The sequence below is a fragment of the Telmatherina bonti genome (genome assembly GCF_933228915.1).
Source record: "Telmatherina bonti genome assembly, chromosome: 7".
Classification (NCBI taxonomy): Eukaryota; Metazoa; Chordata; class Actinopteri; order Atheriniformes; family Telmatherinidae; genus Telmatherina; species Telmatherina bonti.
The window spans coordinates 14,442,029-14,466,732 of NC_136625.1; the positions used below are offsets into that span (position 1 = coordinate 14,442,029).

Sequence of the window (24,704 nt, forward strand, 5' to 3'; positions counted from 1 at the left end):
TGTTGCTACACATGAATCCTCATTCTTGTAGCTTTTATGTTGTAAAATGGTTCTTATTTTAGGCAACATTAGAAGAAGTCATATTTGATATTTATTCAAATGGAAGAAAGAAAACAAAACTCCAGGTATAAGTGCTTATTTTGTCCAAAAGGCCGAAACAAATGACCCTAATCATCGGACGGCTTGCGGGACCATCTACTGACAGTGAAAGCTTCATAAAAGAGAGTGCATTGGGCCACAGTGAATAAAAACAGTCAATTCTAAAATGTCAAAGTTTTCTATAATAGATGTAGAGAAGTCTGCTATGTGTACTCAGAGACTCTTTTGTTTCCTCTGTCCAAAGCAGAGAAGCATTGCATTTCTCACTGACTCACCGTGGAAGCTTCTAGACTGTCAGTGCTTTCACTCTCACGAGCCAACTTGCTAATTGGATTCAGCGCTGCTACACATTAGTTGTACTGCCTCCTTAAAGATGTGCTGGTGTTTCTCAAGGAGGCCGTTCGTGCTGATTCCTATTCAGGACACAATCTGTGTGGTTCTCAAAGTTACCGTCGAGCGAGCTGTGGAGGAAGGTACCTGCCAAGTGCCTCTTGATGACACCGGCTAGGACCTGTATGATAGGTGACCCCGTTGCTGTGTCCTGCCTCTGATGCTTAACTGCAGCTTGGATGGCTGCATCTCCTAAATGCTGCTGATCAGAGGTTTGTACTGCTTTTGGCATAAAGTTCCACTGGAGGAGGCAGGAGAAGAGAGCCTGGTAATAGAGGGGGAGAGCGTGTCAAGGCACACTGCTCTGCATTCAAAGCCTGACCCTGTTGTGAAGTGTTAAGATTGAAGACGCTACTGTTGGTCCAGCCCATGAGAGTACTTCCACATCATGCAGCAGCTGCATGAGATTGCACTGCTGAATGCATTTGTCTGCTTTTGTGAGCAGTTGCTGTGCAGTCAGGGAGTTTTGCGCCCTGCACCTCAATTCCTTTGAGCCACCTACACTGTCAATATGTCAGGATGCCTTTTCTTCACATTAAACACAGCATCATGCAATTGCTTCATATGCATATAGTAATTAAAAAAATATGGATTTGTGGAAAATGTTCAGATTAATTAGTAGCTTTTATTTAATTTCAGATTGTTTTTACAAGTTTGATTCTATCTGTTGTTGATGAAATTAAACACACAAATACCACAACTACAAATTATAAAGGACATTGGATTATCTGTGATGATACAAAATTGAAACCAAAATATCATATTTCAATCAAAACTGTTCTCAACTATTTTCTAGTCTGCACTCTTCTGCTGAGAGTTAAGTGACAAAGAAGGAAAAAGTAAAGCAGGATTATGTTTATAGGGATTAGGCTTCATTGGTTGAATAAACTGGGATGGATTGGCGACCTGTCCAGGGTGTACCCTGCATCTCACTTGCTAACTGCTGGGAAAGGCTTCAGCTAGCATGTCTCTGGTGGCATTATACCACAAAACACATCTGTTATGCTTTTTAGCCACCTGAGACTGGCTGAATTTAGGACGCGACATGAAAAACCTCCACCACATTATCAAATACCTCGTAGGCTTCCACTGTAGTTTTACTGCACTTGGTGAAATCAGTTTACCATCATGTAAAACCTACTGCTCTCTACCACTCAGGTCCTGTCAGACACTGCTGGAAAAAAACAACTGGAAAATTAAAACCTGTGTTTTTGTCACATGGCACAGATTCCAGCAGGACAGATAAAATGGAAACAGACATTGTTGATCAAGTTATGAATAAACACATTTTGTTTGATACATTGATAGTGACAGTATTTCCTGGCATGTCCTGCTCTACAAAGGTTTTGAGAAGAACGCAGCATTGGAGATAATCTGGTTTAGTAATGGATTATTGATATTTAATGCGTTTGAAACATGTTGTTTTAAAAAACTTTTAGGTTTTAGTGTTTAGTTATAAATTTGAATAAATGAGACAGTTACAATACAGCATTGTTTACCTCAACCAAAAACAGCTTTTGGGGGGGAGGTGGGGGGCAACTGGCTGAAAAACGGTTCGAGAGGAGAATAGTGAAAAATGTATGAGAACCACTGATCTATTGGATGTGTTTTGTCTCATTTTTAATCAGTGTTCTGCTATCATTGTAAGTCCATCAGTGCACTATATAAACTACTATTGTCTGCTGTTAGATTACTTGTTTCATGCAACAGTAAATTTAGTTTATTTTGTTAATCCTGATTAAGATGGATGTAAATTGCTCTTTGAATATGCGTATAAAACATTTCAATATTCCAATTCTAAACGCTATTTAAAGCCATATAAACTAGATATGTTTTCCAAATTCATGTTTTAATTGAATTTCTGCAACAGCAGGTTTGGTACATTTTGCTCAGGCTTTAAATACAATTGAACATTTTTAATGAAAACCTTATATTGATAATCTAAATGTTATCTGTATCGTTTTGCCAAAGGTTTTGTTATTTGCATTTTCATATTCTTAGATCTGCTTTTTCATGATTAGTTGTCATGTCCAGCTGTTAGAAGCATTTGTTTATGTTTGAAGTGATAAAGTTTCTCACAGACTTCACAGTGGGCTGAAATGGCACTATTTGTAGCAAAACAGTGGTGCTCAAAGCCGTAAAACTACAGATCTAAAACCTACTGTAGTCTAACAAGGACAATGAAATATTTAAATGTATTTGTTTACAGGACAACTGAACTTCCACTAAAATATAATCATTACTGAGGGTTTCTCATAACAGCCCCCTGTACTCCAGTAAGATCAAGACGTGCGCAATACAGACAATCTTTGCACACACTCAGCAGAACCAATCCTCTAGCAGGACACCAACATAATGGGGAAAAAGACCTCCAGCATTGCTACCAAAACAGAACACAGCTCATACAATGATCAATTATATGAGCACGTCCAATTTAGCTTCTGCTGTCACATGAGAGCGGAGACTCTGCTGATTACAAATATGTCAGTCATCATTGTGCGGTTAAGGCCCGAAGAGTTAGAAACAAAGAAAAGAACAACATCATAAAAATTATGAAGTTTGTCTGTGTCCTACCTTTTCCATGTCAAGGTTTTATTAACTACATTGCAACACTGCTAACGTCTCTTCCTGTGACTCTGATTCGGTAGAAATGAATAACAAAAGTACTGTTTGTTTTTCATTTACACAATGCCGAGTCTGTTCTTCAGACTTACTTCATTCTGAAATGTTTGTATTTTCAATGATAAATTTTGTGAATTATTCTCTCTTGAATCTAGAAATGTTGAATATTCAATTTGACAAATGGAGACATTTCATTCACTGGACCAATGTCTGGCTTACTTCACCTAATGTGCATGAGCATCCACACAAGACTATGTGGTGCTAAAATTTGTCCTGATGGTTTATTTAATGGTTCTTCCCGAAAAAAAAAACCTTCCAGGGCTGCTGTGATTTAAAGCTAATTCTCACTCTTCATGGTAAGAGTTTGTTTAAAAGAGAAAAACATTCTATTGTGTTTCTTCTTGTGGGGGTGGAGATCCACAATAATTCATTTAGAAGTCATTTCAGAAGGAAGGCAGAAAAAACAAGCTTTGGATGTGATTTACGTTTACCCTCTTCTTGTGTCTATTCGTTATTTCATTGTGGTTTTAAATTTTGATTAAGCAAAAGTACTATGAGAAGAGTATATACAACATCTATACTCATCGTTAAGTATAATATGTATAGTTTTTTATTTTTGTGTTGTTAAACTATTAAAATAACAACATATTGGACAAATCCATACATTTTAAATTAAAAATGTTCATCTTAGAACATAATAAATGAATAAAATCAAACAAATGCAATAAAATGTGCTTGAACTGAAGATATTTTAGCACAGACACCTAATAGTACACTAATACAGCAAATGTGCTGAATTTATTTCGTTCTTACCACAAATTATAAAGCAGCTATTCTGCCTGACAGGGAGCCAGGAAGCAGCTCAAGCACAAGTCCAACTGGCAGGAATTAAAAACATACAATGAGATAAAAATTTGACAGTCACCCACCCCGTTGGCTGTGCTGACAGCCTGGTAATAGATGCTGTAGCTTTTCTGTGGCAGCAGAGGGGCGTTCCAGTAACCGTTGTAAGTCTTGTTGTCGCCCACAGTGAAGGGTTGGGGCGAATGGATGCCGGCGGCTGGGAACTGAGCAGTGAAGTAGTATTGTGAATTTAGGAGCGTGGCGTTCTGGAAGTGGATGGGAACCGGGTAGCAGCGCAAGATTTCTGCCGTCCCTCTGGCTCTGCGTGGACGTTCCTCCTCCACCACCACCTGGTACGCACTGCAAACACAGAGCATAAACAGAACTAACTGGTTGTAATGGGCACACGTAGACCATTACTGGCATCCTGCAAAGGCAGGTTTCTGAAAGTGGAGAAACTGTCTCATAACGAACAGCACAAACATGATGCAAATTGCCAACGTTCAGAATAAAGTAGTGAAGTAATCTTTTGGAAATAATACTTTATGAAGATAATATGAGAACAATTTTTTTTTTTTATTTAAAGACAATAAGCCAAATAAAAAAAGCATTGTGATCCAAGTTGACAAGACATACTCAAAAATGCAGTGCTGGATATATTAGCAGTGCATAAAACAGAGTCTGACGCCATTTGATTTTTCATCATTTATTGACTAAAAAAGGTTAAACGGTTCTTTCCATTTCCTCTCAACCCAAGCCTTGTATTTAGCTGGATCAAAGCTGCAGCCCTGTGTGCCTCTGACAGAGATGACATTGTCTCAGCCGGCCACTTAGCTGGAGGGGGAGACTGACTGTCTCATAGACGTTGGTGTTAGCATGCATCTCACATCCACCTGCTAAATCTATTGAGTTGCTGAGTGACAAAGAGTCTGTTTACAGCTGCCACAGAGAGAATAATCGTCCATGATTGAGAACTTGTGTTCAATCTCCAAAAGAGCCAAAGAAACAAGTTATTAGAACTACATAGCAATTGAGTCCATATTGCTGAATAAATACACCTAAAAAATGTCATTCTATAGCCTTTGATTATTCAGGATTTTCTTTTTAAGGTGAGTGAATGATATGTTTTGAAAAATTAATAACCTGCAAATTGTTGAAACGTTTTCTTTTATTCAAAGATAAAGATTTTTTTATTTTTTTATTTTTTATCTCAAAGCAACTCTGTTTTTGAAATTGCAAGCCCTTTTACTGTTTTTATTCAACACATCCAGATGCAAGCATCATAATGTATGTTATAGAAACATGTATTAAAGTTCTTTTCACTTTCTGGTGGGAAAAAAGAAAAAAGGATTCAGAATTGCAAAAGAAAATTAAAACCGCAAGCGGTGATATAGGCCCTCGCACCATGGCGCCGCTCGGCATAATGCCACCGCCTCCCCTGCCAACATCCTTCCCATGCCTCTCTCAATCTAAAGTACAGCCAGACTGCACTTCAGGCCATTAAGGCCTTATGAAGGGTCACTTCCTGTCACCAAGGGGCGGGGCTAACTAATAATCTAATTATTGACATGCACAAATGTGAAGGATATGCCTGGCATCATCTGTAGCAAATTTGGTGCAGGTTGGTTGTTTTTTGTGGGAGTTATGTCAGTTTTACTTTTCATTGCATCACATCTGCTTTGCTGCCCCGCCTCTCCTAAATGATATCCCCTATTAAAAGAAATAGCACAACTTTTAATCACACATGTCTCTTGAGCATCCTGACTCATTTGGGTTAAAGTTGGACAAAATTCTTACGAGAAGTTCCTCAAAATGCATGGCAAAGAAAATGACAGAAATGACCCCAAAAATGGCACCCTTTTCAAAATGGCCGACTTCCTGTTGGATTTAGCCCATATGTCCAAGAGACTTTTTTGAAGGTACTGGGAGGGTCTACAAGTGTGCTGAATTTGATCCATGTCAGACAATGTAGTGGGCGGGGCTGATTGATTGAAATATTGTAGGGGGCGCTATGGAGCCATTTACTATCTTCTCCACTATATTGTAATTTTACTCTATTAAGGACATAACTGTCATGAGTCATGGCAAGTATGGTGAAGATAAAAGGTTTCATGGCTTTGTTACAGGTACTTCCTGGTTCACGATATCAGACACTTGTTGTTGCCAAGGGGTGGGGCTAATTCATAGTCCCATTATTGCATTGCAGATTTTGTTCATCATGGGACTGGCATCAAATGTGTCGATTCCTGTGCTGATATGTTGTTTTATGTGGGAGTTTTAGCAATAAGTCTTTGTTAATGAGACATAAAACTTTGAAGGCCCGCCCCTCCTAAACTAAATCTTCTATTAGAAGAAATAACACAACTTTAAATCACACATGCCTCCTGAGCATCCTGTGCAAGTTGGGTGTCAGTTGGACAATATCCCTAGGAGGAGTTGTTTAAAATGCATGGCAAAGAAATTACCCCAAAAATGGCACCTTTTTCAAAATGGCCGACTTCCTGTTGAATTTAGCCCATATGTCCAAGAGACTTTTTTGAAGGTACTGGAAGGTTCTCCAACTGTGATGAATTTTATCCATGTTGGTCCATGTAGTGGGCGGGGCTGATTGATTGAAATTTTGTAGGGGGCACTATGGAGACATGCTCCATTTATTCCATAATGTTTCAATGGGGCTTAGTTCAGGGCCTTACTGTCATCAGTCATGGCAAGTTTGGTGGCGGTCCAAGGTTCCATGGCTTGGTCACAGGTACTTCCTGTTTCATGGCGTTGGACCGCCATTCGCCATGTCCCGTTTAGCGTAGCGACTTGAGGTTTTTATTGTGGCATCATGAAAGGGTTTGACATGTTTTGGAGGAGTCTCAAGTGTTTTGGACCATTTGCTTAGAAGCATGACCCTCAAATGTGGAAAAAACCACTTCCTGTTGTAAGTGGGCGGGGCTTAGGTCTAGACCAGCAATGGTCACATTAATCTGTTCAGGACTGATCCCTTATTAATCCCTATAAGTTTTAGGGTGATCAGATCAAAATAGACAATTTTATAGTGATTTATGATGTCACGCCGCCGCATGGAACTTCCCCATGGCGTCACGGGCACACCGTGCAGCGTAGAGCAACGTCCTTTACCAGATCTCTTCACCAACATGTTTTGCGATGCCTGTGTGAATTTGGGCCATGTGGTGTCCACCAAGCCAGAGTTATGGGTGTGTGAGCAAAAAACAACACTTTTGACCTCCAGGGGGCGTGGCTATTTCATAATCAAAATATTGGCATATAGAACTCTGTAGGAGGGGACTGCCATCATATCTAGCAAATTTGGTGCAGAAATGTTGCTTTATGTGGGAGTTATAGCCGTTTAATTTTTCATGGCGAGACATCAAACTTTGAAGCCCCGCCCCTCGTAAACTAAGTCTCCTATTAGAAGAAATAACACAACATTTAATCACACATGTCTCCTGAATATCCTGAGCAATTTGTGGCTCAGTGGGATAAAAGCTCTAGGACGAGTTCGTTAAAATGCGAGGTGCTAAAACGCCAAAATATTGACTTTGACCTAAAATGGCCGCCTTCCTGTCGACATTTCACCATGACATTAAGAGGATTTTTTGTTCGTCCTGTCATGTAGATCATGTGTATGAATTTTCATAAAGATTAACGACATGCAGTGGCGGGGCACCTAAAATAGGTGGCGCTCTCGTTCAGTTTCGCCCAAACATTCTGGAGCACCTCAAAATATCAAATTTTTCGTATTCCCTTGGGGGGGTACGCAAAATTTGGTGAGTTTTCGAGCACGTTCAGGCCTCCAAAAAAGCACGCGAAGTGTCCGAATAAAAATAATAATAAACACTGCAATTACAATAGGCCTTCGCACCGCCAAGGTGCTCGGGCCTAAAAATAGAAATGTAAGTATAGTAAGTTGAAGAAAATTGCCTGAAGATTTCTGAAAATAAAGAAGGAAATAAATGAAAGGCAGAGCTCAAGGATACAGATGTATAATGGCTGACTTGTATCTGGACCCAAATTAGATTCATTCATTCATTCATTCATTTTCCGAACCGCTTATTCCAATTCAGGGTCGCGGGGAAGCTGGAGCCTATCCCAGCCGGCTTTGGGCGACAGGCAGGGTACACCCTGGACAGCTCGCCAGTCCATCGCAGGGCCAAATTAGATTTAGTTCAATTCAATTCAGTTTGTTTTTATAATTCACAACTAAAGTAGATACAAAGATACAATCCAAACCAATTAGGACTTATACGCTTCTGGGAAGCAACACCCATACAGTGCCTTTATGCCCTTTTATAAGTGTGAAGTAAACAACCTTATGCGACCATTGGGTTTCATATTAGAGCAGCAACATCACAGATGAAAACAAACAAGACAAAATCTGAATTTGGAACCTTTCATTCATAACATTTACCTTTACAGTACAGCTGTGCTTTGGTTATGGCCTGATTAATCTCACAAGTCTCCTCGTCTCAGACTATCAGCACGATGAGGATGTTGATTTATTGACTTCAGTTTACCCGACTCTGCTTCAACACCTCTTTTCAGCTGGTTTAAAGGGTTGGGATTTTACAATGTTGCTGTTTAAAACTCTCTAATGCCACAAGCTTCTTGTTCTTCTGTCTACTTCTGTTATGTCTGCATCGAAGCATTGACCGGGAACTGTGGAGCAGCACACACCAGTTTGGCTGTAACTCAACAAATATATGCAGGAATAAATTGGTTTGATTCTGAGAAATTCCTATCACAATGCTATTAGTAGTACTCATACTTGTATTATATTTTAAAAGTCTGCTATTAATTGAGTACCCTGATAATTACTTTGTTTTTTTTCTAGTATCATGCAAGCCAATGCCTTGGAAAGACCAATCACGTCTGACCGCCTGCCTGTGCGGAGTTTTTTGAGCCAAAGAAATTATTTAATGTGAAGAAAAATATAATTATTCACATGCACTTACACACATACCTGGCCAGCTTGGCTGCAACAATAACATTTAAAGCACTTTAAAATTTTAACACACACCAAGTGAGAGTAATATGTCCTACATAAAATACCGTTACAGCACTCTATCACACTTAGCACAAAGTTATTCCATGCTATTATAATGATTAAGGTATTGTTGTTTTCTTTTTTTTTTTTTTAATTCAAGGCAGAATATGAAAAATGAATGCATTTAAATGTAGAATATATTATACCTGTATAATTGATGTTATTTGGTAACTTTATTAGAGGAATGACATAATGGAAATATTATTGATTAAACATAAATTAATATAATTCCTGACTGAGCCTTTTAAGGAAGAAGTCTATCAGACATGGTGAGACCACTTCCATCATCCTATTAAACTTCACAAGAGCAAAAGACATCTCCTGTCATTGTTTCGACTTAAAAGCCACTCATGGCAGAACTTGATTAGTGTACTAATAATGACATTATTATCAGATTAAGATATGAAGGTAAATCAAACTGATCTGTCTGAAGTGAGAGGATACGTCTAGGTGATTTCCTCTGGGATTAGGGGTTAGGATTTTGGGAAAGGGAAAAATTAAATGCAATGCATTTGTAGCGTTTGGACGTTAGTGTTCAGTGGTCAGGAAGACGTTGAAATAAATATGACTTTTTTCCCGTAAAAAACTCCTGATGCTGCATGGACTGCATTTACACCTGATTGCACGTCCATGAGAAACTCTTCTCCTGGTGAGGCAGATGTGATTACATTGCAAACATGGTGCACTCATTGTACCCATTTATACCTGGTCCTTTCCGTACATACACTGTGGTGACGTGTGTGAATGAAGCCCAAAGTAATACAAACTTTAACTTGACAAAAAAAAATCTGTGTTTATATTTCTCTAATGAATCAAGACCTCTACATGAAATTAGAGGTTGTAAACAATTAGAAAAATCAAAGAAATTCGTAAACCAAGACGAGAGAAAAACAGCATACTGTATGTGCGTCTTTCTCTTTGTGAGTTGTGTGTTTTGCTGAACCGCTAACATCAACGTTGAAAAAAAGACTAAAACCAAAGCATTGTTTTGAAGCAAAACCTGCATTTTAAAGGTTTCCTGGGAAACTGGAAAAATAATTTTTATCTTAAAACTTTCATCTCTCAGATATGAAGAATATTTTTTTAGCATTATTTTTTAGAAAACCATATAAAAACACATTTAGGTCACATCAGCCTTTAAAGGCAGAAGCACACAAAGGTCACATCTGGTCTTATGGACATCCGTGCAAATGTTACATCTGGTTTAATTGGTTCAAATAGTTTACATTTTATGAGTCCATTAGGCAAAGAATTACTTTGATAATTGCTGAATATCTAGGTATTTACTCACAACTGGGCTGGCTGCAGGGAGCTTGAGGGACTCTGAACAACCCCCTACATCTGCTCTCTGGTGGCTGCAGTCATAATACAAACAGGCCTGGAGATGATCAATTGTTCCCTGCGGTTGGTAGCGGATGATTAAGTATCCCCTTGTGTGTACAGCATATGCTCTTTAACCCCACAGTTTATCATAAGGTGCTTGCGGTGTCATTAGAAAACCTTCCTTTGCTCTTGGAGGGTGTGTCCCAATTCCTTAGAGCTCTTCTATTTAGCGCTGGGTGGGGAGGTGAAAAAATGTTTAATCCTGCTGAGAGTGTGCAGGAGAAATCAGGCCTTAATTACTGTCCTCTATTGAGAGCAGAGGTCAAAGGGCAGGTGGAGACGGTGCACAGGAGCCACTTAAGTATCTCCAGTGCAGCAGAGAAATAACTGATTAGGCTGCATGGACACCACGAAGAAAAAAAAAAAGCACAAAAGATCTGGTGTCAATTGTACAGGGGGTGTTACACTGGTAAATGTTAGATCTGTTGTCATTATAATTCACCAGAAATGATGGATAAAAAAATAAAACAGAATTTTTATTCAAAAATAAATATATCATGTCTGCTTTCGTACAGACATGCATATTAACACCAGCTTAGTTTTCATACACTTACATCAACTTTATCAGTATTTTATATTCGAAATAAATGTGCAAATCATGAAATAAAAAGACAAGCTGCCCAACCTCAAGTGGCTCCTTATGATATGATGATGTGGCTGTGCTATAACTTAATGACAGATCCTGTATGACTGCAGCTGGTTTCCTTTCCTCAGGCAAGATACCAAGTGCCCACGGCTATGAGGCTCCAAGGGTAAGAACTCTTGTTATGTGGAAATCCAAACCACTGCTTTTCTTCCACATGATATTTGCTGCACTAAGAAACTAAAATTTAGTTCACTATAACTTACATTTAATGTCTTGTTCATCTTTGTAACAGATAGACGCTTTCTTAGAATATTTTAAAGATGCAAAATCACTGATGTTTGAGATGTTATTTCCCCACTAATGCTGATAAAATGCTAAACTGGCCCATAGGTTTGATAAGTGTGATATAAAAAGCAAATTAACCTTCTTTTTTTGCCCCCTTAATTACTTCTAACTTGCTGAAATGCCTTTGAGCAGCTGACACCTTGTCACCTCATGCTGAGCTCACAATTTACATTATGAGTCATTTTGACAGAGCAAAGTCATTTAGTGATTTTCTTGATTTAATGTGACATAAATTAGCAATGACAAAACAGATGAACAACAATGGCTCGCATACTAAAAACGATAATGTTTTGCTGTCGCTGCTGTTTAATTTGATCTGATAATCTGGGGAAAGGCAAGAAAGACACTGGCATTTATTTTCACTATGGAATCAGTATTCAGCTCATTTACTGAAAAAGCAGCAGCTACACTTAGATTCATTTCTACTTTATATCAAGATGTGGTCCATGTGAAATCATAGGGGACAACTTTAAGTACTAGTACAAGTATTAGTTCAAGTTACATGCTTTTTATAATCTTATAAAATATCATCAGTGATGTTTTGAAATTTAAGTATTAGAAAATTTATTTCCCTTTAAAATAGTGCCACAAATACAAGGCAAATGCATAAAAACAAGCCTAAAAGCAGCTCTGCTATCTATACATCCTCTACTTACTGACTGAAGCAAGTCCCTGAAAAATAAGTCTAATTGTGTTTAATTCCTACATTTCTAAAATCCTATCAGAGCAGGCGATATAGAGACAATGTGAGAAAGAAAGGTGAAATGAGAAACTGTGCCAGGAGGATCGTATAAGCTGCTCAGAGAGGTCTGCCAAAGGGGCCAGCAGGGCAGACTTGTATTCCTGCAGAAGTGTTGCAACCTGAACTGACACCAATTAGGCCTCCTCCAGCCTCACTGCTCGATAGATTTCAGCTCTACCGCCATGTGACGCCAACCAATTATGGCGGATTGACTTGAAATTGACTGGATTGTGACCTGAAACTCAGATTTATTTTTCATGTGGGCTGATAGGGGAGAACTGTGGGTTGTTTGAGCAGATGAGAGAAGAGGTATGGGGAGCATTTCAATCACTGTCTGCCTCTCTCCAATGCTAATCGGTCAGTTCTATATGCCTATATGTGTGATTTAAGAGCGGTTGTAAGTAACACACTTCTCCTGACCCAGCATCCTTCCTCGCTGCCTCTGTCTTTTTGCTCTATATCTTTCCCTAGTGTCCAAAGAGCAGTAAAGCAAACACATTAGAGGGCATCACAGATTACATTTGCCATTAAATTGTAAAAAGCACTGAGTTGTCATACGTTTCGGCACAGCTATTAGCTTTCGCAACGCCGTGTTCAAAGAATGCTGGTGCTTATTTTAGGATGGTAGAAAATCAGTTAACAGATTTAAAGCCACGGTTAGGTAAAGATAATCTGATGCTATAGGGTAGAAATGTCACCTCCTTTAATATGCAACTGGAGTGTTTCTAAGGTTTTCTTTTTTTTCCTCCTGTTAATGCACGTGTGTGAGCTTACTCAAGGCAAAGGTTATGGCAGAACGAGAGAGAAGGGCTGATTTAGTGGTGCGCGTGATAAGGAAAGCATTTCAAATCATTTATTTCTGCCGAAGCATGTAAACATCTATTTTGATGTTACGGAGTGAGGAGGCGGATTTTGGCCCCGATGAGGGCCGCGGCAAACATTAGTTTAACTCGACATGACTGACAGACAGTTCACTAATCCTCTTAAAGAAACAGTGTCCCCTCTGGTAAAAATTGTCCCTGGCTACGCGTGTCATCCCCAGAGATTAGAAGCATATTCCAAGTTGGAAATGTTATACCAATTAGCAATTACACAAACGCAAAATTGCCGTCTTCCTTCAGCAGGGAAAATGACCACCCAGATCTTTTTACAATCTAAATTTACTTTCAGTGAAACGTCAGGATGCTGAAATCAAACAGACGTTTGCCATCTGTAATGACTTGGTTTCTTTTGTTGGGCCAGTGGTATCGCGTGATCTTCCAGCTTCCCTTCCTGAGTTACAGTTAAACATCTGATGTTAGACACTCAAATGTCTGGAGCTCTACTGCCTCCTAAACTCAATCACCACACAAGATTGCATTATGAGATGTGCTGCTCTGCTCTGCGGTGATGTGGATCGGTGTTCTCTCTCGTCACATGCTCATTTTATAGGGGCTTTAAAACTGATTTCATAAAGTGTTCAATTTCAAAATGAACTGCCCACCACTCTGCTGAAGTGATGGTGACTGCTGCAACATGAGCCGTAGGAGCAAAATTAAGTCTCAATGTGATATTAAATCCAAGTCTGCGAATAACAAAAGGCAGGCTGTGTTTTAAAGTTTCTAGCTTCAATGACCTCCAATTCTTCAACTTTCCAAATCAAAAGATCAGATTAATTAGAGATGTTGTTGTTATTTTTTTGAGCTTGGGGAATTCAGATGGGTACATTTATCATCACTGGCCAGACAGCATATCCTTGACTATCTCCACTTCTCTTATAAAATTTTCAAAGGGATCATGTGTCACTTGAGGTGTGGGTTGAAAACACCTTCAAAAGAGCTGCCAGTATCTCTTCTTGGACCTGCATCATAATCTCTCATGTTTGCTGCCCTCCGACACCCCCCTTTCTTTGGCAATTCGTGTTTTGAGATGGCACATGTGAAGACAGCACGCTGGCCTTTACGTCTTGTGAGATTTAAGAGACGTGAGAGGGTGGGAAAAGAGATGTGGACCTGTGGACCTCTGAAGTTTAGATGAGGAAAGACTTTGCTATGATCAAAGGATATCTCAATTAGTTTTGAGGTGTAGTTGTGCCATGCAGTGAACTCCACGGAGGAATTTTTTAAATGGATTTTCTTCACATTCATGAAACATATATGATCTATGAAACTAGATATCTGTATCAAAAACATATTATTTGCTCAGTTTTTAAAGATTAACAAGCAGAGAGTGTGCCTCCATTTAAAATATATCAGATGACAAGTCCACTTAGGATTTAGAAAAGCATCACTGCACAGTTTTCTCTCAACCCAGACAACAGAAGAAGGCTCTGAAAGTAAAGTGTATGTTTTCAAAGAGAGACTTATTTAATTGTTGTGAATGTCTTCTGATGTTAAACAAAAGAGGAGCCCAGCATGCTAATGGATGAAAGCTCCAGTTCACATCACTCTAATTATAATTAGAGGTTTCTAATTACTCTGCTGACAGAATGGCAGCCTGTGTAAGGCCATCTGAATTGTACCTGAAAGAAAATTAAAAACCGATCACGGTGTCTTCCTTGCTTGAGCTTCTGTGTCTGTTGCCTGGGTATTAATCTGGGCAGCTGCACATGGAGTAAACATGAGCTGACAACCCTGACTAAAGATCTCCAGGCTGTAATCTTTAAAAGACTCAGATGAGTTGATAGTGTAAATGGGAGACCAAGCGTTTATCACGTCTCTTAAAAAACTGCTAAGTGCTTTGCAGAATCTTACTATGAAGGAGTTTACCCACTCACTCTTTGTCTGGAATTTACAAGACATAGAGAAATATCCAAATGCCCAACACAGGAAGATTACTTCATACAAGCAGAATATAGCTATCATAACTTCCTTTCATGAGTGTAGAATCATATTCTGATAATATTTCTTCCAAATCTCTTCTACAGATAATGCAATTTGCAAGTTTTGCAAAATGTATCAGAAACTGTACCGAAAAATCAGCTGTTTTAACACCTCGTATCACCTTGTGATCCTGTGGAATTTTATCACGCTGTCACTCAGACTGAATAAAACCTTAATTTCATAACTGCTGTGTGATCTGACAGAATTCAATAAACTTAGTTTAATTGCTTGTTTACTCAAATAAATAATCAGCCAATCACATTGTAGTAAGTCGGTGTGTCTCGGCATGTTGATGTGGTCAAACTGAGCTTAACAGTGGAGAAGAGATGGTATATAAGAGACTTTGAATGGTTGTTACTGCCAGAAGGACTGGTCTGAGTAAAGGGACGGTTGATCTACTGGGATTTTCACGCACAACCATCTGGGTTTATAGAGAATGGTCCTAAAAGGGAAAAAAAAACATCCAGCAAGCAGCAGTTGTTTGGACTAAAATGCCCTGATGACATCAGGGGTCAGAGGCTGATGGATGACTTACTGGAGATGTTAGAAACAGTAACTCTAATGACCTCTTGTAACAACTGAGGTATGCAGGATACCACATGTTAACATGCAACACACTGAAGCTTGAAACTACGGCAAAAGAAACAAAACTGAGTGCCACTCCAGGAATCAGAGGCCCCTATTTGCACAGCCTCACCAACACTGGACAACAGAGGATTTGAGATGCTAGGTCAAAGGCGTAAAAAAGATGACAAATATATCTGTCCTGGCTTGTATCACTGATTCAGGCTGCTAATAGTGGTGTAATAGTGTGAGTGCATATTCTTAGCACAGTTTAGTCCCCGTAGTACCAATTAAGCCTGGTTTAAACACCCCAGCATATCTGAGTATTGTTGTCTACCATGTCCATCTCTTTATGACAGGTGCACCGTCTTCTGATGGACACTTCCAGCAGGATGTTAGACCATGCCATGAAGCTCAAATCATCTCAAACTGCTTTCTTAAACACAGGAATAAGTTCACTCTACTCCAATGGCCTTCGCAGTCACCAGATGTCCTTCGCATAAAGAACCTTTGGCATGTCATGAAAAGGAAGATTCTCCTCATGGACAGATCTCCAGCAACTCTGTGATGCTATCATATCAATATGCAGCAAAATCCCTGAGGAGTGTTTCCAGAACATCAAATGTATTCCATGAACAATTAACAATTAATTGTTATACCAGAAGTCTGGTGCAGCCAGTATGTGCAGGCAGTTCTGGATGCAAAAAGGAGATCTAACCCACCATAAGCCAGTTGAACTTACTAAAGTGATTGGTGAGTGTGTTTATGATCTCCGAGAAAATCAGAAGAAGCAGAGTGTCCTGAATGCTTTTCTTTTTTCCCTCCGCAAAGTCCACATCATTGCTGTGTGAGGGCAACGTTTTTGTGATTAACCCAATTACTCTCATGTAGATGTATACTGGGACAACAGTGGTCTGATTAAATGGCTGAATGGATCTATAACTGCTCCTTCACAGAGCTGTGTACGTAACTGTGCTTAATAGCTCTAAAGTGGACATTCCTTGTTTTCAAAGCCACTGTGGTTCTTCCTTCATTCTCTAAAGTGGAGATTGAGGTGAAAGAAACTCTAGTGATTACAGTAATACACACAGAACTCATAAATTTATCCTTTCTGAAAACATCAAATATTATCACAACATGCTAATGTCCTCCAATAGTAAGAAGAGCTTCTATGAAGATATGTGTTGACTGATATATTTTAGGATGACACATTCTTCTTCATACCTGTGAACTCCAATCCATCATCCAAACTCTCTCAGGATGGCAACCATAAGGCTTTAAACATTTTATTGTTTTTAATAGACATAAAAGACACAACTCTTACAAATAAAGAAATAAAACATCCACCTGCCAGCACCGCTTACGCTCACTAATTAACAAGCTAAAACTATTTGCGCTGGCAGGGGAGGTTTATTCATTTATTTTTTACTTCTGAACTCAGCATAGGCAGCAGATCTGTCTGCTTCCAGGGCCAAGGTAAACTAATGACATGGAAAAAAAAACAAAACACCAAGCTGAACTGCCAGACACCCGCAGTGACCTCTGTGAGCCAAAATGATGACTTCTTCCCAATAACTTGGCTTTTAAACAGAACAGCCACACTGCTTCCCCAATAATGACTAATAAATGAAACATCAAGTAGGCAGAATTCCCTTACCCCCCCCCAGAAGCCTGTGGCCGCTCAGGGTGGGCAGTCTTGTACATAAAAGACACGTAAAGGGAAGGCATCCTGAAGCTAGCCTTGGCTGCACCGGGCTTTGTTCTCATCTTCAAAGGCTGTGTTTCTTTTACACTGGATCAAAATCCGCAAACAAATAAAGCTCAGATGTGTACAGTAAGGCGCTGAATTCCCTGGCAACTTTCCTTCACAGTGGGGTATTGATAAAAGCATGCTCTTTGATAATTCTTCTTGTTGATGGTGGCTCCTGTTTTAACATACTGCTTTGTTGGTTTTTTCCCTCCCAACTCTGTCCTGCATTTTGTGTTTATTACTGTGAATCTTACCTGACAGGTGCACCTCTGCTCTGTGCAGGTTTAAGCAGCACGGTGACTGTGGTGTCTGTCTGGTTCAAAGAGGTTTCCTGGTCATAGGTGGGCATAGAAGGAGCTGAAGAAAAAACAGAGAGGGGTCAGCGATGTTGCGTCCACATCAAGGAGTGGAGAGTCATTTAGCTTTTCTTTTTTTTTTCAGAAAAAAACTAATCTTATGATTAAATATGACAGCTAACTGATAAAAGATACAATTTTATGAAAGCTCCTATGATTTTTTTTTTTAGACAACTTGAATTCTTTAAAGCAGTGGTTCCCAACCTGGGGTCCCTAAAGAGCAAAGGGGTTCTGCCAGACTTTATGGTACAGAGCCTGTGTGATTGCTGTGTTTACATAGAAATGCCCCGACTATCTGTTTAACTTATTTCATTATTTGGACATTTTGTTCACATGCAACTGACATTTTCAGTTTTCCCCATGTTTTGTCAGTCAAATTAAAATCTGGACTTGATTGTTCTAAAAAATAAAATCTGAATCACAAGATCCATTAGCCCACCCCCATCTACACATTTACTGTTAAATGTTTCATTGAATCCTTAAAAAACAACAAAAAAAGGAAGCTGTTGCATCATCTCCTTGACAAGAGCAGATATGTGATTCAGTCAAGTCCAGTATGAAACAGTACACTGAAAAGTTATTTTCTGAAATGAGTCATTTAGGCGCTAGTAATGGTTTATGTGTAGCTTTACTGCATGTAAATCCATGAACTGGTTTCTGACAATTCTGTAATAAACAACAGCTTCTGCTAAACAAGAAAGAGGAGTAAACAACATGTGTGGTAACTACTTTTTTCCAAGCGGTTTATACAGTATACATGGCTGAAAGCAAAGCTGCTAATTAACACCATTATCAAATGAAACAATATATCAACCTTATAGCTGCCACAAATTGAAGGCTGAAAAATGTAATTTATCTACAACTAAGCTGAAAATTATACTGTGGATTGTTGACAATAAATAAAAATAGCAGATTTCTGTTAGTTTGATACTTTGCAGGGAAAATAGGCAAGATTCAGTGATTAATACTACCTAGAATAGTAGTATGTAGTGGACTACTTATTCTCACACACTAATGGGCCTTTCTGACCCCTCTGACCTGAAATCTTGGTGGTGAACTGGGTGATGACAGGGGGGCCATAGCCCTTGGCTGTGCTGGCACGCAGGGTGAAGGAATACGTGGAGCCGGGGTAAAGGCCTGTGAACATGTGGGTGGTTTCATTGCCTAACTTCACTACCTTCCCACTCTGGTTGGAGAGGTCCAGTTCAGGGTCAAAGGAGCTCACCGCTTTGTAGGAAATCTAGAAGAAAAAGCAAATTAATATTCTTTTAGCAACCCATGTAACTCTGGTTCAGCTCAGTTAAGTAGGAAGAGGATATGTATGAATACACAACCAAAACATTTCACATTTTAGGCATCCAAGAAGCTAAAAAAAAAGCCAGAGTTTGCTGTTTGTATCCCACTCAGTGCATCATATTTTTGCAGCCTCTTTTATACTAAAAAAGAAATACTACTACTCCATTACTACTAGTTCTATAACTACAAATAATGATAATGTTATTAATATGCACCATCGCTGTAGCAAATCCAACCAACTGGTTTATGTGTGTAAAGCAAAAAGATAATCACTTCGTTAAATTTGGCTTCAGCACCAAAAAACCAACACTTACCTATTTTTGAAAGGTCTAACTAGATGTCTGTGTGCTTTTAACTCCGCGGCTACAAAAAAAATTATGCTTATTTCTAAAATAATTGAGGCACAAAGGCCCTATGGAGGCATGGCTGTTTCATTAAAGGGGTTAGATTTGACCATAAAAGCAGTATTACACATTTTAAAGCCAAAGCTGAAGCTTGCTGCAGGTTTCAAGGAGAGCAGAAATACTCTAATGCATTTCTCCTCCATTAATAAATACCAGGAGCTCTGGAGGGAGGCATTAAGTTGAGTGTTATTGTTAATAGCCATTTTGAATAACAGTAAAGTCCCACTTTAAGAAAATGCTTCTGCTGGTAAAGGAAAACCTCCATTATAATTCCAATTAAGGAACACAAAGGGAGTTTGGAGGGCTGCATAATTTGTGTCCATCAAGTTTTGAAATGCTTCAAGGCTTTCTCATTTAGTCTTTGTCTGTGAACTGAGTGTGTGATGCCAAAATCCAATATCATAACATTTCAGGCAGAGGAGTTTGAAATGACTTGTCGACTGGGCACGTGAACAGGTTTTGACAACTCAGACTGGAAGTGACAGGAGAAACGATACTAAATTATTTGAGGAAATTAAGTCAGGGCTGATTTTACGTGATATATTTTAAAAATGACAGTGGTTTATAATTTTCTACCAGATGTACATGAACGTCAAATATACCCCACCTGTAATGTCAGGTAAACTTTATGTACACTGATTTAATTTGCACTTTTAAAGAAATTTTACATGTTAATGTAAATAGTGCAAATTATAATAATAATTATGCAGCTATTTCTTATATTTTGGTCATTTTTTGTGAGTGATATATTATAGAAAAATATGTCCAATGTTGGCTCGTGTTACGTAAAGTTGCCAACAGAGTATCTTGATCTAGAAGGAATAAAGCTGCCGTATATTTACTATCAAGTCTTTTTGAATATATTTCATTTTGAGTTTGACTTAGAGAAACTACATGAGGAAACTGTCTCTGTTTGCTTTCATAAACCAGAGGAGGGAGGTACCAACATGTGAAGCAAGCTGCTGGCTGGCTCACTTTTCCTCACACATCCCTATTTAACATAACCTGTTCTGAACATAAGCACTCCATCTACTCAAAAGCAAAAGCTGTAAAGCTCTATAATTGTATTTTACAGTATATTAAAACTTGAGAATGCCAATATGTCAGCGACTTATGGCTTTCCTTACACATTACTGTGCTTTTAAGGCTTTTAGGACAGATGCAAAGAGAAGTAATTACTGCAGCATATGCGTATAATGGCCTGCAGAGGATATTTTATACAGTGAAACACATTTGCCCCGAGATAAATATGAGTAAACCTGACAAAGCAGCAAAACACACTGTGTCACTGGTGCCGAATGCTTTTACCTGCACTATGAAATTTTAAAAAGATAAACAACTAAAACATGTTTCTCTAAAAGCAATTATGCGTGCAGTAAACCTCCCATTTCTGCAGACATTGTTTTCCTGCACTCTGATGACACCTCTTAGCTCATCATGGCTGTGCAGAAGACATGACACATTATTGCCCACCTCAACGAGCAAAGGCCCCGTCTGATTCTGACTTCACCAATCTCCTGTTTTGATAAAAATGTCTGTCTCTTTGAGAGAATATTACATATTTCAGTGACCTGATGGAATTGCTGCAAATAGAGCAGCTTCTGCAGTAACACACCTCGCACTTCTTTTGCCATTTAATCTGGCCTCTTTTTATAAGAAACAGCAGTCAGCACTTGATAACCAAGTCATAATATCAAGCTTGCGCAAACAGAGAAGATGGACAGAGGAGAATCAATCTCCTGGAAGGGTTTGTGGATTATTTCCACTATAAGCCGGTTAAGATCAGTGTGTATACACAATATGCGGCAAGACTGTGCAACTACTCTATTATTCAAGACTTGAAGCAGCTCCTGGACGAAGCTGGATGGAACCCTAAGTCAACAAGTACTTGCTGCTGAATGGTGATGCCTTTAAGGTGTCTTCTTTTGAAGTCAACTAAACGTTGAAAGACCTATGACAGCAGCTGATTCTCTCCCAGAAAAGCCGGAGTGTCCAAAGGTTTAGGATGTCTCCTGCTGCAGAATCATTTTAATGGGTTGATAGGAGTCATTAAAATTTAATCTGGTGTGTTGGATCAGGCAGACAACTAGAACGTAAAGTATTACAGCCCTCAAAGACCAGAGCTTCCTTTAAGATCCCCCTGTCTTAAAGGATGCTCATCAAATATGTCTTATGAACATCCAGAACCAAATTCACCCATTTCATCTATTTCAATAGGAGAAATAGGAGAATAGGAGATAGGAGAAAATAGGTTTTGCAGACAATTTTAAACCAAGTGTTTCAAACCAAGCTCAATAATGGCATATGATAGAGCACATAATGTGTATATTCAGCTTCTGAAGCTGGAATTTTATTGTCTGATTTCACCATTGTGGTTTCCGTGCCATGAAAGAGGCAAGGAGTGGTTTTAGGCTGATGTAGTTTTCTCAAGTATTAAAAATCCGATGACCTTATTCTTTTTCACCACACAGCTGTGCGCTGTCCATGGTTCTGAACCTTGAATAGTTCAGATGTAATAGAATCCGAAATGATGTCAACATGCACAGAAATATGGGATTGATTTGCCATTTTAGGGGAACTGGTTTGCATCTGTTCTCTTGTTTCAAAGCACTGTTCTCCCAGTTTTAGTCAGAATTGTTTTTTACTAGCATTTCATCATATCATTTTTTCAGTACGTCATGCACTCGGCTGCAGCAGCAGCTTCATGATCAACACACAAAAAGGAAACTAAACAGATTTTCAGCTTGTGTTTCTGTTTTGGAAGCAATGTGGTGACAACCGGCTCCCAGATAACAGCGAACTTCTGCGGAAACCTTTCTGTGTGATACAGATCCGGCTGGCTGCGGTTTGGATGTAAAGAACCGTTTGGAAGTAAAGATGGCTGCATTTACAATGCGTCAGCTCGATGAACAGGATGATGAGAGAACAGGTGAAGTGGTACACCTAAAGGTTCCTGGTTGTAGATGCAGTTAGTATGTGAGTTTAAATTAAACAGTACCGGTCGAGACGAAACTCCCATGTGCAGATGAGAACATCACTTTCCTCCACCAAATTGCGATGTTTTTGTAATAAAGAAATACATATTTTAACTGCTTTCATAGTTTTATTGCTCCTTTTACCTAAATATGATAATTAATTTAATTATCAATTAATAAATTAATTATTTGATCTTGTGCATATAGACATCTGTCTTTTCTTTGATAATGCCAAGAATGTATTTATTCATCAGAAATTATTCCACAGATGGGCAGATGACATATTGGATTTCAGAATAAAATATGTTTAATTATCATACACATTTTAAGTATGGTGGCATTATTGCAGATCACAATTTGCAGATATTTGTGAAATGGTTCAATGGATATTTAACGGTTTTAAATTGACAGGAGGAGGAACTTTCACCAAACACAGTAAACGCTGACGTCTGACACTGAAACAACACATCTGAACCTGAACCTCATTCGTCGTTCAGCAGATTGTAATGATCCCAGTCAATAATTACTGTTTTTTTGTTTTGTAACAACTCTGCATTTCATGTCAGCTGATAGTGGCAAGGATGTTTCTTTTCACTTTGTTTAGACTAGTCCAGACCACTGTCCAGACCAAACACGGAGAAGCAGCATTTAGCTGTTATGCTGCAAACAAGTGGGAAAAAAAGCCAGTGGAGATTAAACTTTCACCAAATGTAGACACTTTTAAATCCAGGTTAAAAACATTTCTTTTTTGTACGAATATGCATGAAATCTGCACGGCAACTTTTAACTTATCTGGCTTTTATTTATCTTAATCTAATTTATTGTTTTTATTGTGATCTTTGGTATTTTTGCCGTCTTCTCTTTACAACACCTGCAATGCTTTTGATGCTTTTATGTAAAGCACTTTGAATTGTTTTTACATGAAACGTGCTGTAGAAATAAACTTGCACCAGCTTGCCTTGTTTTTAATAGCTTTCTAGTAAGAAACCATCAAGTGTTGATGGAAACAGTGGTCAGATGTCGCCAAAATGGCAGACAAAGTTGCGGTGACATCACATGCACATTCTCTATTGATAAGAAAACGGACTCTTTATTAGGCTCATGTCTGGACTGATGGATAAATATTATAGTTTGATCAAAGCCAAACAGCCAAGTTCATATAATTCATAGTACTTACCAATAACTGTGGTCATCTGTTAAATAACAAGAAACATGTGGCAGAAATTCAGAAAATTACCCACCTCTGATGATCAACAGCTCTACTGGTTCACAACCTTGTGATGATTACTGAAGTGATCTGGCTTTTGTTTGTGTTAATAAAATTCTTTTAACATGAGGTGATGACCAGCATAGCAGGACAGCCTCATTGGTGCCATTTGAGCATGCAGCATCACACGAACATGCCCAAACGAGTAAATCTGGCCCATATATTTTCACAAGTGATATTTACTAATTATCGTGTTTAAATGCTAAAAAGGACGATTATCAAAAATGCAAAAACAACAAAAAGATAAAAAGGCAAAGCTGAGGCGGGAACACCTCCAGCAAATATTTTAAGAATAATATCAATGATTCGTTAACAGTGAACACTAAAAAAAAAAAAAAAAAAAAAATTTTTTTTTTAGATATCTTATTATTTTCTATTTTATCTAATTAGGGTTGTTTAAAACCATCCGAGGTGGAAAGCTTAAATCAAACTTAAAATGAAACTCTCAGAAGAATTAATACCAAAAATCCTAAAAATACAGGTCCAGGCTAGATCTAAAAGCTGGTCAGTATACATATTTTATCCAGATTTTCTTCTCCCTTTTTATGTCTCATTTTTATTTAACTCATTACTGTGATGATAAAAACCTGAAGATTTTGATCATTTCCCTGTCACCTCTGTCCATCTCGTACATGACAGATGTGCAAAGACCTCTAAAATAAAATAAAATGAAAACCCACACATAATAGTCACCTCAAGCATAAAAACAGCAAACTCCAGATCTTACTCATGGAAAACACTGACTTGTGATTTATCACAATTATGAATTGTAATCAATACAATTCATAATTATTTTTGGACTGATTTTGTACCTCATATTGCGTAATAATCCCATACGTTTGTGCTGGTTCTCTCCACTTCAGGATGATCTTCTCCTCGTAGGCGCTGCCCTGAATGGACTCCAAAGGAATGGCTCCCGGAACTGCAGCAAACGACACATTTGTTTCTCGTAAGTAGTTGCAGATAAGATATTTCCAAATCAGAGAATGATTTGTTTGATATTTGTGTCCATCTGCTATCTGTCAAAGTGAAATGTTTCCAAGAAAAGTCCTTATCTAGCAGCTTCAGTCCTCTCTGCTATGACTTAGCCGACCCAATTGTGCACAAAACAATCAATAAAAAGCTTTTCAAGGACCTACAATACACAAATGGCCCTGAGCCAAAGTCA

General features: G+C 38.6%; 1 protein-coding gene across 1 annotated transcript in view; it reads right to left on the bottom strand.

Annotated features, from left to right (window-relative positions):
* The window catches only part of LOC306758125 (receptor-type tyrosine-protein phosphatase mu), a gene marked incomplete at its 5' end in the record, with an annotated part of 173,186 nt that overhangs the window by 62,193 nt on the left and 86,289 nt on the right, over window positions 1–24,704 (bottom strand). Inside the window, 4 exons of the mRNA XM_079243337.1 lie at window positions 4,041–4,314; window positions 17,493–17,595; window positions 18,633–18,834; window positions 24,349–24,458. Of these exons, the coding sequence (XP_079099463.1) occupies window positions 4,041–4,314; window positions 17,493–17,595; window positions 18,633–18,834; window positions 24,349–24,458 (689 nt within the window). The remainder of the gene's footprint in view (window positions 1–4,040; window positions 4,315–17,492; window positions 17,596–18,632; window positions 18,835–24,348; window positions 24,459–24,704) is intronic.